This window comes from Mycteria americana, chromosome Z (genome assembly GCF_035582795.1).
Source record: "Mycteria americana isolate JAX WOST 10 ecotype Jacksonville Zoo and Gardens chromosome Z, USCA_MyAme_1.0, whole genome shotgun sequence".
Classification (NCBI taxonomy): Eukaryota; Metazoa; Chordata; class Aves; order Ciconiiformes; family Ciconiidae; genus Mycteria; species Mycteria americana.
Window position 1 is genome coordinate 59,511,863 of NC_134396.1, and position 15,037 is coordinate 59,526,899.

The following is a 15,037-nucleotide window of genomic DNA, read 5'->3' on the forward strand; positions in this document are numbered from 1 at the left end:
TTTTACCCTGCACAGTGTTTTAAGGCACAGCTCTTGATGTCTGCATTTCTACAGCCAATGGCCAACACCAGCTTAATTGCCCTCTCTTTAATAAATGTGTATGTTTAAATGGCTAGAAACCAAAACTAAAGGGAAGGAGACAATGGTGACCAAGCATGTACATTTCAATTAAGTGCAAAATAAAGTGAACTATCTCATTTGTCAAGCGAACTGCTTAATTGTGGCTACTTGCATCACTGAACACAAATACTATTATTTTACAGTGCTTCAGAGCACTGAACCCTGATTGTAGAATTTTTTAGCTTGATTAATAGCTCAGTATTGGTCAATAACTCAATAGCTTACAATTTTAATTACTTACATTTGAAAATCTAACTGCTCTCCAACAAGTTTGAAAGAAATATATAAAAGCTGTGGAAAGGTTACTTAACCTAGACAACATGGCCCTTAAACAATTACATGAATATATGTAAAATAAGATTTTAAGAAAAAAATAAGTACTGAATATCTGTTTCTCTTATTGTAAGGCAAGTAGTAACATGCTCAGTCTTCTCTGTTCTTGAAGTGCACGGTTAATTTGCACAGAAAATATTTATCAAACTTGACATGAAAATTCAAGTGCTGGTAAAACAAAGATGATTTGTGAATGCAGACTTATTTGTTTGGGTATTTTCAAATCAAACACTTTTAAGCAAAAAGAACACATTAAGATATTTTGTATCCAAGAAACATTGATTTTTTAATAGTGAAAGGGGCCATTAACATCTATTAGCCTCTGGTTATCTATTTTTAACAGCTACCACAATAAATGATACAACACTACATAAAACTAATTAATCTTTTATTTTTTTAACAGTCAATGTGATTAATTTGATACTGTGAAAAGTCACACTGCAACTTGTCTGTAAAGAGTCAAAATTCCAAACCAGTTATAACTGAACATTGTGATGCCAAGTAAAATATTTTTACCCCCTACATTGGCTCAAAACAAATTTCTTGTTTACAAAGGACATTAATATATGTACTCAGAATACATTTCACTGGCTGATGCTCAAGAAGAAGAGCCCTGTAAAAAATCACCTATTGTTAGATCACTTTGACTGTATTTTTTCCATTCATCCATATCTTGGGAGAACAACTATTAAAGAAGTTACCTTCCTCTTTGCAGGGGATGCATTTGTCCAGTTTATACACTGGCAATTCTGATTAATACTAAAATGAGCAGAATAAATAATTTTTTCAAGCTACATACATGACATACATTAAAAAAAGCTCATTTTAAAAAGAAAGCCTATAAATGCATTTAAATACTATCACAATTTCAAAATGCTGTATCTAATTTGCACAACTGCAGATTCAGATATGCCACATTTTGACAACTTTTAGATACTACTATATTTTCCAAGAGCAAAAAAAGTCATTCAGTAAGTATAAAAGTTATCATTTTGTTCTCTGATAAGCATTTTAATGTGCTGAGAAATTTTTCTTGGCAGAAAATAAAATCAATATGTTGTTTTTTTAAAAAAAGAAAGTGGTATAAAAGGACTGAACATGAGCAATGCTTGGTTCAGTGAGTACATTGACATGGGCAGAGCAGGGCTGTCTTTGATGTAGCAGTTATGTCTTCTGCCACCACTTTGGTCTGCACTGGGACAATGAATTAAGATGGTGACCTCTTTATAGCAGAGGTTTGCAGATAGAAGGACCAGCGACAGAGTAACAAAAACGGTGGTCTTCATAGGCTGTATTTTCAAAGATGTGTTGCTAGACTGAATGCAGTCCCAGCCCAGAAAAACTCATTTGCACTGGAATAAGCGAGAACATATTGTACTTTCTTGAGTTTCAAGGTATCCATGTGAATATAAGCCTAGCTGTGTGAAAGCCCACATGTGTGTTGATGCTTCAGAAAATTAATGTTCAAACAAAATGAATGTCAGTCACTTCATATGTGAAAGCCTACATAACTAAAATATTCCTTTGCAGATGTGCAGACAGATTTGCAAGCATGAAAGTAATCAGTTTGATGAAACAGGTGTACCAGGGCCTCAAAATACAGGCTGACTACCTGAAGAAATATTTTTTCTATAAAAATTTGTTCTCCAGCTATCACGTACCAGAAACAACATAGTTTTGAATGTCTTAATCATTGTGTTTTCTACAAAGGATCTTGTAGGCCCTTCCAGTTGTAAATCAAGCCTGATCAAAATCTTCTCATAGAGTATTTTTAAGTTACATTTAAGAACAGCTAAACTGATGTCTAGCAATGTGCAGATGAGAATAATGTGCTGACAGCCATCAAAAGCAGTTCTAATGTTTTTCATTAAACACCTAGCTACGTATTTTTCTAGTTCTCTGTCTTCCTGTCTGAGCTTAAAGGAAGGAAATCTACTCACCTAGAAGCAAACTCTCCTGTTAGAAAAATTACACTGTTGTCATTAACCCCATGCACCATCAATCAGCTATCTAGCTTTACTACCATGTAGAGTCCACCAGCTTTTTCTAGAGACCCTGATCTTACATTCTGACTATATGACGTCTCACTACAGGAACACAGGCCATTTAAAGTGAAATTCAGAAAGGAGTAACTGTAAGGTAATAGTTTTCAGGTTTTGTAGTTATTTGTATTTTGAGTTTTTCCAAGTTTTTCAAGTTACATTTTCAAAATGAAACCAGTCAAGAATACTTTTTGCTCCCTAATTCAGACAACCTCTTGAATGATTTTGCTGCTTGGTGATGTCTTTTCCGGTCTTACAGTTTTCACACTTTTGTAGCTGATTTTTTCTGGGTGAAACTACATCATGTATAGGATCAGTACAAAACCCATGTTCCCCTGTGAGACTTACTGAACCTCACCAAAGCTCATGCTTTGTGCAGGGGATGGGGATCCCTTAACATGCACAAAGCATGTTAAGGGATAACAATAGAAAAATCCGTGGCTTTGCACCTAGAATAGCTGCTGACAGTCAACTGTACATTTAGATTGATTATTTTTAGATTTTCATTTAGCAAAAGTGACATAGTCTTTAATTATTTATCTTGCACTGTTCCTCTGCTAGAACAATATACTTTCCAACCCCTGACCCCTAAGTACATCCAACCAATACAAATTTATTTTCTACATCATAAATAATTCATGGTCTGAATTATTAGAATCCTGAAAAATCTTATAATTATTTTCCACTGACTTTTCAAATTCTTTCCTTTATGATGAACAGGTTTCTAGTGAGGCCTCTTCAGAACTGAATTTGCTGTTTTCAAGGGGCATGTGGAATCCCAGTGCAATCCTTAGAAGAGGAATTGCTTGTAATGGTGAGTTCCTGAATACCTGTATCTCTATCACTGAAACACTGTCAGATCAGGGAGACAAAATAGCACATTGCTGTCATTGTTTCCCCTTAGAAAAAGCTAGAAAAGCACCAGCTGAAAGAAGAGAGACTGACATGCAGTTGAAAGTGCTTTTCTCCTTGTTGAGGACTAAGAAGAAGTAAAAAACCAATGTGATTGATGTCAGGGTCTCAAAGCATGGGATGCAGGGCTCCATTGAACCCAGGGCAGGGTTTCACGGTGTGATAGGGGGAAGGCTGTCACACCACAGCCTCTGCAAAAAAAATGAAAGCAGGGCATGTTGAAATGGGGCCAGCATCAGCTTTCAGGGACAGGCCTTCATACAACACGCAGCATTAAGAGCACAGCTGCCGTCAGAGGAGTTAGGTCGCAGTTGTCCTAATGGAAAGGTATTTTGGAGGGATGCCTTCTAGCAAGTTGAACTAAGAGGCTGGAGAACAAAGTGACAGACCTAAGGATACTGCTAGCTTGCACACAGCAGCATTCCTAGCATCAGCGTGGCCATGGGTGGGTTACATTCACTACCTCCGGATTCTACATCCTCTACTACCTTGGCATTCCCCTTAGGCAGCACGGCTACTGCGCCAAGCACTTCAGGCACCACGCTGCGTTGGGGATGGCAGACCTGGACCCACTGGGACTTCTGGGATCGTCTCTTACAAATGTTTGTGGGGGAACTAGCAAAAGCAGAAAGTTAGCACACTTGAAGTGTTTTCAGACTTCTGAAGCTGTCAGGGAGAGGTGCTGCTCTGTACACCCTTTGTTGTTATTAACTATGAGTACTGGGAATTTGCAAACCTTTGTGCAAAGATTATGCAAGGACAAGCATTAAATTCAGTATGATGTTTACTTTAATTGAGCAATATTCCATAGCCATTCTATAAATAGAAATAGACAACTCTTGCTCACAACTTTTTTTAGGTCTGTTTTGGGAGATGTTTAAATTAATTAATGGACTTGGGGAGAACATCAAGGCCAAAGACACAGAACCTATAAAGAAAAAGATAAACACAAAATGGGCTGAGCCATGATCATAGAGAAAAGGATCTATTAAATAGGCAACATCAAACTACAAGCTCCTCTTTTTAAAAAAACCTCACAATTTAATATTGAGGTGCTACAGCAAAACATGAGTACAATAATATCTTTTGAGTAAACAAGAACTGCGAGGGCCAGATAACATCCACAATCTATCAGCCACAGACATACTTATAGAGTGGGTTTTCTCTCAAATTATCAGCTTAACTACATGGCAGTCAATGAGAATATATATCATACAGATGTCCATATTGCATATGAAAATGTGCCACAGACAGCTCTTGGGAACTGCAGCCATCTGCTTTCCCTCAACACCAATACATCCTGAATCTGGTGATCGTAGTGAGAAAGAAGAAAGATGTCATTAAAAGAGACCACGTCATTATCAGAAAAGTGGTTGCTGTTAAAAAAAATAAATTAAAAATATTGCTCTGAAAATTATTCACAGTGATCAAAGGCTTTTGGTTACCCTTTTCTGGAGCCCCCCCAAATAAGATTGTGGGGAATTTCTGCAGCAGTGGGAGGAAAAAACCAAAACCAAAACCAAAAAAACAAAAATCAGACAAGAAAATAGATTTCTGACTCCTGCTTCAAGAAATAGTTGCTCAAGCTGCTTCTGGGCAAGGCTTAAAAAAAGTCCCAAAGGCTCAAAAAGTCCCAGAATTCAAATCCTGATGGATTTCAATCTTCACCTCCCAGACCCACTCCAACCCCAATTACCATTAGGTTCGAAGAGAAGCCCTACAAAACATAACAAGCTAAAAAAAATCTCAGTGGAAAGGGAGAAGTAAATTATAAGTAAATCAGTAAATAATTTAATTTTAATTAAAATCCTACTCTTAATCTAAAACAACAAACCAGGTAGATTATTTTAATAATTCTCCCTATTTTGGATTCATCATTTTTAAAAATTATTTTTATTTATTAAATCACCTGCCTGTTAAATAGGACCATTTCTTTTGTACTGTCTAATGGAATTAAGTATATTTTGGCCCTTTTTCGTGTCTGCTCTCGTTCAGATGTTTTCTGAGTCTAAGTGTCTTCAAAGTAATTTCTTTTTTTTTAATTTCTTAACCCCCAAGTAGTCTACTTTTCTCAAATTTCAGTCCATGAATTGGACTCCTGTATAGATTCAAAGGTGTTTTCCCTGCACCTCATGCTGTAGGTAATCAGCCTTGTTGAAAAACAAATGCAAAGCCAGAACAGATAGTCTAAAGTCATTTCCTAGAGAAGGCAGCCCCTGATGCTTCAGTCACATCAAAGATATAGTGGCTGGTGTGCTCACAAATTGCTGACAATAAATGGGGAGCTGTTTATCATCCAGAGCGGTGCTACAGATATCATTGACAAAATACAAACCAGAGAGTTGCACCCAGCACTTCAGGCTGGCAGGCAGGTATTCTTTCACAAATCATACCTTATTTTCTTGTCTCTGGGAAATTTTGTAAAACACTTTAGGAATTTTTCATCTGGAGAAATGCAATATGTTTAAGAAAGCAAAGATGACTCTCTTCCAGCCACTGTATCACTAAATAGCTGATCTACTGGTACCTGCTAAAAGACAAAAAGCTGCCTGAGATGTAAGCTCAACCTGTAATGATTTCTAACCAGAGCTATGAGAACCCAGGTCCGAGGGCAGTTATGATCTGCAGTAACTATTATTCTGGTAATTTCAAACACTGAATGAATCGCAGTGAGCTTAAACAGACTCACGTGACTGACATCCCACATAATGCCCTAAAGGAGACCTATTGGGAAATGCTTTTACAGCAGTTATGTTGATGGCACACCTCGCGGGAACAAAGAAGGCATTACAAAACTGGCCTCCGCAAGGAGTCTGCACAATTTATTTAATGAAAACATAGAGATGTAAGTCATTTTTCAGTACACAGGGAACACAGGTGTCACAGAACAGAGCACTGCAGTATCCAGTATTTATGCAACAGATTGATCCTAAGTGTATCTTGCAACCTCATTTAGGTTTTATGCTCTCTCTATAACACAAGAGAAAAAATTTCTTAAGAATAGGACTCACAAACTCCAACAAGCGAAAGAGGAAATCAGCTAAATTAGCCAGTATTGATATTGAGAAAAACACGTTAGCTATTATGTTTCCAATCTTCCTGACAGCTTCTGGGATTCAATACATACAACTCAAAGTCTTTACTTACCTCTTCTCCACCCCAATCCTCCCCAAATCTGCTGAGACCTTTCTCTAATCACCTTTTGCTCTCTCTGCTCTTGGGGGAGGCAACTTGTCTTCTGATCTAGATAATTTTCCTACTATACTGTAGGGTATTCTGACCTAAAAATGCACTTCTACACTTTCTTGTTGAAGCTATCCTGCATGGACAAATTAGGTAGGCACAGGAGAGACAAAACAGTAAGACGTCATGAATCAGTAACCTACTAATGAGGGTGTTCTCTAAGGTGGAAGACTTAAAATCCAGCTTGTGTTTTAGGTAATATTTGACACAAGATACTCAGGAGAAAATAAATAAAAATAAATAAAAATTAAAACCCAAATCTCTCACCTCCAAGATGACAGACCTAAATGCAGGATAGACTTATCCTCCTTTTCTCTCTCTGGCAAAATGAATATTTAACGATCCCTTAGAATGCAGAACAGCCCCAGTAGGAGAGACTTTTCTTGCATTAACTATTATCTGCAGCTTTGTTCTTCATAAAGGAAGACACAGGTTCAAGTGAAGGAAAGGATGAAATCTAGGCATCGCACCTGGTTGGATGAATCACTGAAAAAGTATGTGCGGGAGCCTCACAACATATCTCTTCTAGACTTGCTGATGCAGCATTTTATGCTTTACAGTATGCTTAGGATACTTTAATACTGGAAACATAAGAGTCCATGAAACTTAGGTGAGTGGACCTTTCGGGACCTGTATTCTGCATCGTGGCACTTAAACTGGCAGTTGTGTCATACAGCTTCCTTAGCATGGCATTTGTTTCTGTTAAGGCCAGCATAAAATTCAGAAAATGTTTAAAGGACTTGTTTGCATTCACAATATTATCAACTCTTTCGATTCTATGTAGATTTGTGTGGTATCTAGTCTGCCCCTAGCATGCTTGACATTTCTTCCTGGAAAACTGGATTTATGCTCCAGTATCTCCACACCCACAGAATCACACAAGCATATGTGTACACGTAGATAACCACGTACACAAAGAGACATAGACGTGCATACAAACACACACACAGACTCACTGTTGACTGTTTTTTGGAAGTGTTTTGGTTAAATGTAATTCACAATTAAATGCTGCTTTTAGAACAACCTTGCAGGGATTCAGCTGTTCTGCTCAAACCTCCTTCACAGTTGAAGAAGAGACAAAACATGGGCAGCCTTTTTTATTGAATTAATTTGATTTTTGTCTTTTGTCCTGCCAGCTATCAAAATTGTCAAATAAACCAGCTTTGATTCATAAATAATGGTTCCATTATATTTACTGTGCCACCGGTCAGAGTACCTGAAATTTTAATTCACTTGTTCAGCTAAATTTCATCCTCAGTTCACGGCCATAAAATTCTGTATTGACAAACTTTCAAACCAACTTTGACTCTGAGGTATCTAGTCAACATTTTTCTTCTATGTGGATATTAGTTTATTGAATAAGTGGCATCTGTTTTCCTCCACATCACTAGTGGAGTAGGTATTTCCTTTTGACAGCTTTGCACGATTTATGGGTTTGCATGCTCTGAAGAAAAATAGTACTAAGCAAAAAATTCCAATTCATTACCTCTTAGTACTTAATTAAGTTCATACACATTGCACACTATAGGTGAACCCTGAAATGACTGTGACAGCCACTGAGCAGCAAGTTAGATTATCTTTGGAAGACAGAGAGACTTTTAATTATCTTGACCTCATTTTTCCATCTATGATATTAATAAATTTTCCTTCTATTTTGTTGCCTCCATCAGATGTGCCAAACCATTCTGAAAACAAGATTATATCCTTAGCTATTTCCTTTTATCTACACGTTTAGGCACCAAATGTTTTTACAAATAGTGAAGTCAAGCAATGGTTTTTATCAGCTTACTTCACACAGCTGCAGATGAATTATGTCGTACAGGGTCCTCCTAATAATGGTTTGGTTTTGGAAATGATAACAGCTTGATAAAAGAAGAAAGCAGTGGATCTGGCTATCAGTAGATACAGAAATAAAGAGAGCCTGGGCTTTACCTGTCAGGGTTCTGCGTACACACATGCATCTGTAAGAGGATCCGCTGGGTGAAAGTCTTAAAGCATTGCCCACATTTCCAAAGATGCCAGTCACTGAACTCAGAATTTAGTTGGCTTGTTGAAGTTGGGCTTGCAAGAACTCGTTGGTTTTTGACACTGATCTGGTTAAATCCTGACTCGATGGACCCAGACTTATCCAGGAGAGAAAAATTTCTGCTACACGGAGTCTGTGGAAATACTATGGATCGCTGTGGAGTGGCAGGGGATAGTTTGCTACTTTTATTAAATGGCTGTAGGGTGTCTTGTCTGGACATGGCCTCCATTACAGTCGAAGGGACATTCACTGGGAGAAAACAAGAAAAGTAAATAAGATCCTTTTTATGCCTTTTTAAAACTAATACAGTGTTGGGAGACACCAAAAAAATACCAACATCCATTTTCTTGACACTAGAATTAACAACTTTATTTTAACAATGCACAAAAAAATGGGCTTGAATGAGATAGTGATCTGAATGGATGATGCTGATTCTGTGACACTGAAATGAAAACTCATGCAAAGGGGTGTCTGAGACTGAAAGGACTCAGAGAAGCCTGATTGTGATATACATTTATTGCACAATGGGATTGTCATCTGAAAGAAAATGCTGCTGCACTTGTGACACCCTGACTCTGCATGTTGCAGTCAGCATGTCCAATTGCTATATCACAGACAAGAATGAATTTTGAGAGCATGGGGGAAAAAAATCCTTGCTCAGACACTCCTTGAGATACAACAGGGCTTAAATATTTACTGCAGAAATAGTCCCCTTATCCTCCTAAAGGGCAGCCACTAAGGATATTACACTATTACACCTGACAAATAGTCACACAGCCAATACAATACAAAGCCAGTGACTTCACCATGACTCGTATGATTAAGGCTAATAGCAGTTAGATCCCCATGAGACAATGCAAAATATAGTCAGTCAGAGATATCTTTGTGCATCAATTTCACACACAAATAGGAACAAAAATTGTTTCTAGTCCTGTGAAGGTCTTATGATCATCAATTAACTATGGCTTATGAGGCACTCAGATATTTCAGCAACAAATGCAATACGCTGTTCTCACAAATAAGTGATTTAGTGCACAAAGAAGAGAATTTGGATGTTGCATGATAAGGAAGGCAGGAGGTCAAACATATAGAAGAAGGTTGAACAGCTGCCTTACACCTTGAGTACCATCTAGATCATGCAGTGAATGAAGCAAGGGTCCTACAGAAAAATGGGGTCAGCTAATGAAAGATTGTACTACCATGCAAAAAGAAGTATAATTTAGCCACATGGGCCCAGTACCTTCTCATGCTTTCTAATTTCAGCACACTCAGCCTCATGAGATAATATTTTAATGGGGATTTTTAAATTAAATATGTTGTGTGCATATGTCTATGTCTACATATGTTCACACATTTTGTTACTGTCACAAAGTGTTTATATGTATATATCCACACATAGGTACATAGCACCTACTGAACAGGTGATTAGAAACTGCAACTCTGTTTAAGTGAAGTCATGATGATACATTTATAAGAGCAAATATGAGAATTAAATTCAGTTGTGAGCTGGAATCATCCAACATGATTCAATATAGAATAAAAATGTAACACAAAATAATGTTTTGGTAATACCTTAAATAATGCCAGTTACTTCACTGAGTTATGTTTGAATATCTTCCATCAATTATAATAATTCCATTATTATAATATTACATGCTGTTTAGTTTACTTAAGTTGTGGTCCTTCCTAGGCTATTCTTTTCTGGAGTATCTGAGGACCTGATTTCTAAGTAGAGTTACACCCATGGTGCTATCCAGCACAGGTTTCTAGACATATAATACATCTTCTATGTTTCTCTTCAGTATGAGGGGCAATTTGTATACTTTCATTTTACCCCAACATTCTCACACAAGAAGCAGATCACTTTTTTTTTTTAATTGTACTCATAAAACTCGACAGAATCAATGATATCAGGATATTAAAGACATAAGGAATATAGGCAGAGTTTGTACTTAGTAAAAATGCTCCTGTGCAGAAGATAAGTAGAAGGTCTACTCTGAGGGCTTAAGTGGCACTTAAGTCATATACCAGCCTGGAGCTGGCTTCATGCTCAGAGATGAATTTAATCTACTCATGTCAGTCTCTCTGTGGATGAAACTCTGATTTCTCTCACAGCAAAATAGCAAGTGACAATATTTAGAGATTTTAACCATAATGCTTTGCTTTTCAAATAAAGGTTTTGTAAGCTTCAGCTCATGAAAGAAAAAATAATATTTCTATATTGTACACTGCAGAGCATGAGTTTTATCAGCAAACATTACTGCCAGTAATTAAATTTCTTTTAAACTTTTCTCAAGCCCAATAGATTTGAAAACTCAAGATGAAAAAGGATGTTTATTTTTGACAGTTTAATCCCTGCTATCTTGCTGTTTTATTGCTGCATGGTTCAGTATTTAAGTTGCTACAAGACATGAGTTCATCCTAGCATTGCTGTTTAAGTATCCAAGTACTTGACCAAAAAAATACATCTTATATGTAATTGATTAAGCGTGGCCAGCCACAGGGTTACTTTAGACCAAAGTCAATCAGACACCCATTGTTGGTTTCTTCCACCACGTAGATACACATAGGTGTCAAAATGGAAGAGAGGTCTTGGATGCAAGCTCTAATCAAGTTCCACACACAAACAGTGAAACTGAAGGGCATGCTTGGATCACCCATTCCCATTACAGACAGAGGTATCAGCCCTAGATTGCACTGGGTCTGTGTTATAAGTTACATGCTTAATTTTGTGATGATTCCTAGCAAACTAAAAATAAAATATCAAGAAGAGGTAGAAGAATGGATGGAAATGGGGATGGCTAGGGTGGAATGGAGGTTCATTGTCATTGCAGGCTACTTACACTCAGTCTATATTTCGAGAAGCTGGCTTTTTTATTTTAACCATAAGGATCTCATCTCCACAATCAGTCAGACAAAGCTTTTCTCAACATACTCAGTGGTAATAGAATGAAGAATCACTAACAGAGGCCTCGTGGACCTGCAATGCATTACTGTTTTGGCAAGACAGTCTCTTGTGATAGGTCTGGTAACAATGGAGAGGGCCAAGCAAATCAGTTAAGAATAGACTAGGAATGAATCACTTACAAGGAAGAGTGATTCTACACACTACCAAGCTATGTGAGGCTGCCACGGTGGGAAATCTGCTATTTAATTGCACATACCTGCACACTTCCAAACACCTTCATTTATTCAGGTAACCATACCATGATTTTGCACAGCTTAAGTGTATCATCAGCTTCAGTGTTTTATTTTGTACACATCAAGCTCACTTTAAATACATGACCACTTTCATTTAATATATCTTTAAATACTCTAGGAATATAGCTGATTACGTATGAAAGAGGAATTCTGGCTTACACATGTAGAAATGCAAGGAAGAACTTACAATTTTCATCTTGTGCAATGCACTGGAGAGGGATTCCAAAGAAAGATGTGTAGCTGTCATTGTACCACACCAACAGCTCGGTGCCCCTGGGGATATCTATACAAGCCCGGTAGAATATATTTGACCTGATCAAAAGAAAAAAATGCCTAATTTAGGAATAGAGCTTTCTCCTCTTATCATAAACAGTATTACAGTAGAAATCCATTGTTTTAAGCATTTCTGCAGATAACTAAATGAATAACTTACTGATTATTTGAAAACCAAATGGATCATCAGGGAAGGACTTTGTTCCCGTAGCACAGGGTAACAAAGAGCTTACAGGCACTTTGTACCTAGCATATTTTAAACACTAAGATTTACAAGCACCAAGATTTTATGAAAAAGGCTGATATTTTCTTGCAATGTGATTTTTAAAGTGATTTTAGTAATGCTGCATTTTGCTAACGCAGTACAAGCGTCAGAGTGGTGCACAGAGTTCAGTAAGTTCAGCCATTTAAACATCTTTGCATATGTCATCTAAGCTAAAGTTAACATATTTTAGGGGTAAATAGACAACAATTCTGTCATTTGAATAAGTGCTTTTAGCAAGAGGTTTGAAGTAGCGTGATGTGGCCTTTCATTACAGCAATATACCACCAAAAAGAAAGATCTTGGATTGTTGAGTAAAATAGACAGGGAAATAAAAAAATTGGGTTAATCTGAACATACAACTACAAAAATCTTCCCCTGTATGGAACATGAGGGTAACATCGATGATTCTTCAGTAACTATAAATTAGTGTTAGTAACTATAAATTAGTGACATCTTATCACATCACTCTGGGGTAAAAGACTGTGGATATTCCTAGACCACTGAACTGGGAGTTGAGGGAAAAAAAAGGAAAAATCCTGGAGTCTCTACCATAAAAACAAGAGCCTTATCCTGATCTTGTGCTGATGTAAATAGCTTCAGAGTGATACTTCTACAGTTAACAGATTTACATGGGGGCAAAAACTGTGTAAGATTAGAATCAGGCACAAGATAAAATAAAAATGTTATCGGTTTGTAGTGGCTTTTCCCTTAGGCTTCATATGGAACAGTAAAACACATTCCTGCGAGATGGATAGAAATTCAATATATACAAGAAGAACACTCCACTCTCGCTGAAGGATTACATACCAAAATGATACAGTCAAAGTACGAAGAAATGACCATTTTTTATAACAGCTTATGTAAGGCAGAAAAACATCTATAGACCAAGAAAAAAATGCTAGGCCTCAACCGGTTTTCTGAGTGAAGAATTGCTACAAACGTTAGCCTGAAGTTCAAGATAAAAGTGTTTAGGGTTGGTAGGCCTTAAATTTAGACTTTCTGTAAAGAATTGGCTGTAGCGATGCAATTTGTTCCTTGTATAACACTGCAGACATAAGAAGAATCCTTTACCACATTTTTCATGGCAGTGAGATATGCACTTGTCAACATATTTTGTCACCGCAAAGTGGCTCTTGGCAACAGGATCATAAAGATCAATAAAAAAGTGCAGATTCTCAATATTTTACTAGCAGCTGCAAAAATTTCATTTATCTTGTTATTTTCCTCGCTTACTGCCACCCTGTCTCAGGAGGGCACTGCTAGCTAAGCAGAACGGTTTTCCTACCCTTCTATGAATATCTGACAAAAACTCTGCCCTTTGTGTCTCCCCCTCTTCTCCTCCTCTCTTCTTCTCACTCTTTTTCTTCCCAGAGCTGCGCATTTCGTTAATTCTTTCCACTGTTACATTAAAATGAAAATCGGAGCCACGCTATAAATTACCAGCATCCCCTAACTTGAGAAAAATTGAGTCTACTTTGTACTTCACCCTTGTAACATTTCATCTCTCAGTTTGGCTTCCCTTAACATAAACACAGCAGCCCAGCAAATGAATGTGCTAAAACCAAATGACACACTTTGCCGCTGAAAGAGCAGAACTGTTTTTGAGCAATGGGTGGTCTGTGAGGCTTGGAGTAGGCAGGGAAAAAAAAGTGTAAGGGTACACCGTCCCTTACAAGCGTGCAGAGCTTCCAAAACTCGCAGAAATCTCTGCATGCTGAAGTACATCAAAGGGATTTTTCCCTTTTTGGATAATATTTCCTTTGCTGACATGTATTTAGTATTGTGGTTGGATGACTCATAAAGATAGCTTCATGGCGTCCCAACGCAGTTGAAGCAGAACACATGCCAACAAACATTATTGTCAGCCTCAAAATAAAAACAAAACGTTCAGCTAAGGGTCAATCAATCAAGAGCACTTTGAAGAAAATTCCATTTAGATATTACAAATCATAACAGAATGAATTTAAACCAGCTGACTTTCTGTGAGGAGGACGTCCATGTACAATAAAAATTAGGCCGGTTTTTCAGTGTCCAACTTTTCTATTTTCTTACACTTGGATGCAGTCACTGGTGATGGATGCCAGTTTTTTAAATTGTGTTTTTGTAGTTCATTTTATAAAGATCTGAAGTAATCGAAAACAGATCAACAGAGGGAACTCTAAGTAAAAACTCCATCATGAAAGGAGAGTTGTAAAATCCACTTAATATTGACAGATGTGTAATGACTTTCTCATGCTCACTTTTCATTTAGGTTTGTCATCTATATATATGTACGCATATATTTTTTTTTTTATTTTTGTATATATATAAGTGCGCGCACACACCACCACACTGAGAAATAGTTCACAAGATACCTACAAAAATACTCTTTCATCACAGCAATCTTTACTCATTATCCAGTGTGTTTATTTGAATCCAATGGGATTTTAGCTATAGATATCAGATATTTAAGAGTATAATAAAAGATTTGTAATGTATAAATAGGATTGTTATTTTTTTAACTGCAGCATTATTTAGTCAACTGGCCAGAGAATAAAAAAGCTGAAAACGCAATTGAACAATTTTACCATTGTTAAATTGGAACCCTATGGGATAATCAAACTTTATATAGATTTCTTTTTA

General features: G+C 37.1%; 1 protein-coding gene across 2 annotated transcripts in view; it reads right to left on the reverse strand.

Moving 5' to 3' along the window:
* Nucleotides 1–15,037, reverse strand: part of PRDM6 (PR/SET domain 6) — a 78,392-nt gene that overhangs the window by 12,486 nt on the left and 50,869 nt on the right. For both annotated transcript variants that reach the window (XM_075488238.1, XM_075488240.1), the window contains exons 5-6: nt 12,065–12,189; nt 8,583–8,925 (exon numbers count right to left, since the gene is read on the reverse strand). In XM_075488238.1, the coding sequence (XP_075344353.1) occupies nt 8,583–8,925; nt 12,065–12,189 (468 nt within the window). The remainder of the gene's footprint in view (nt 1–8,582; nt 8,926–12,064; nt 12,190–15,037) is intronic.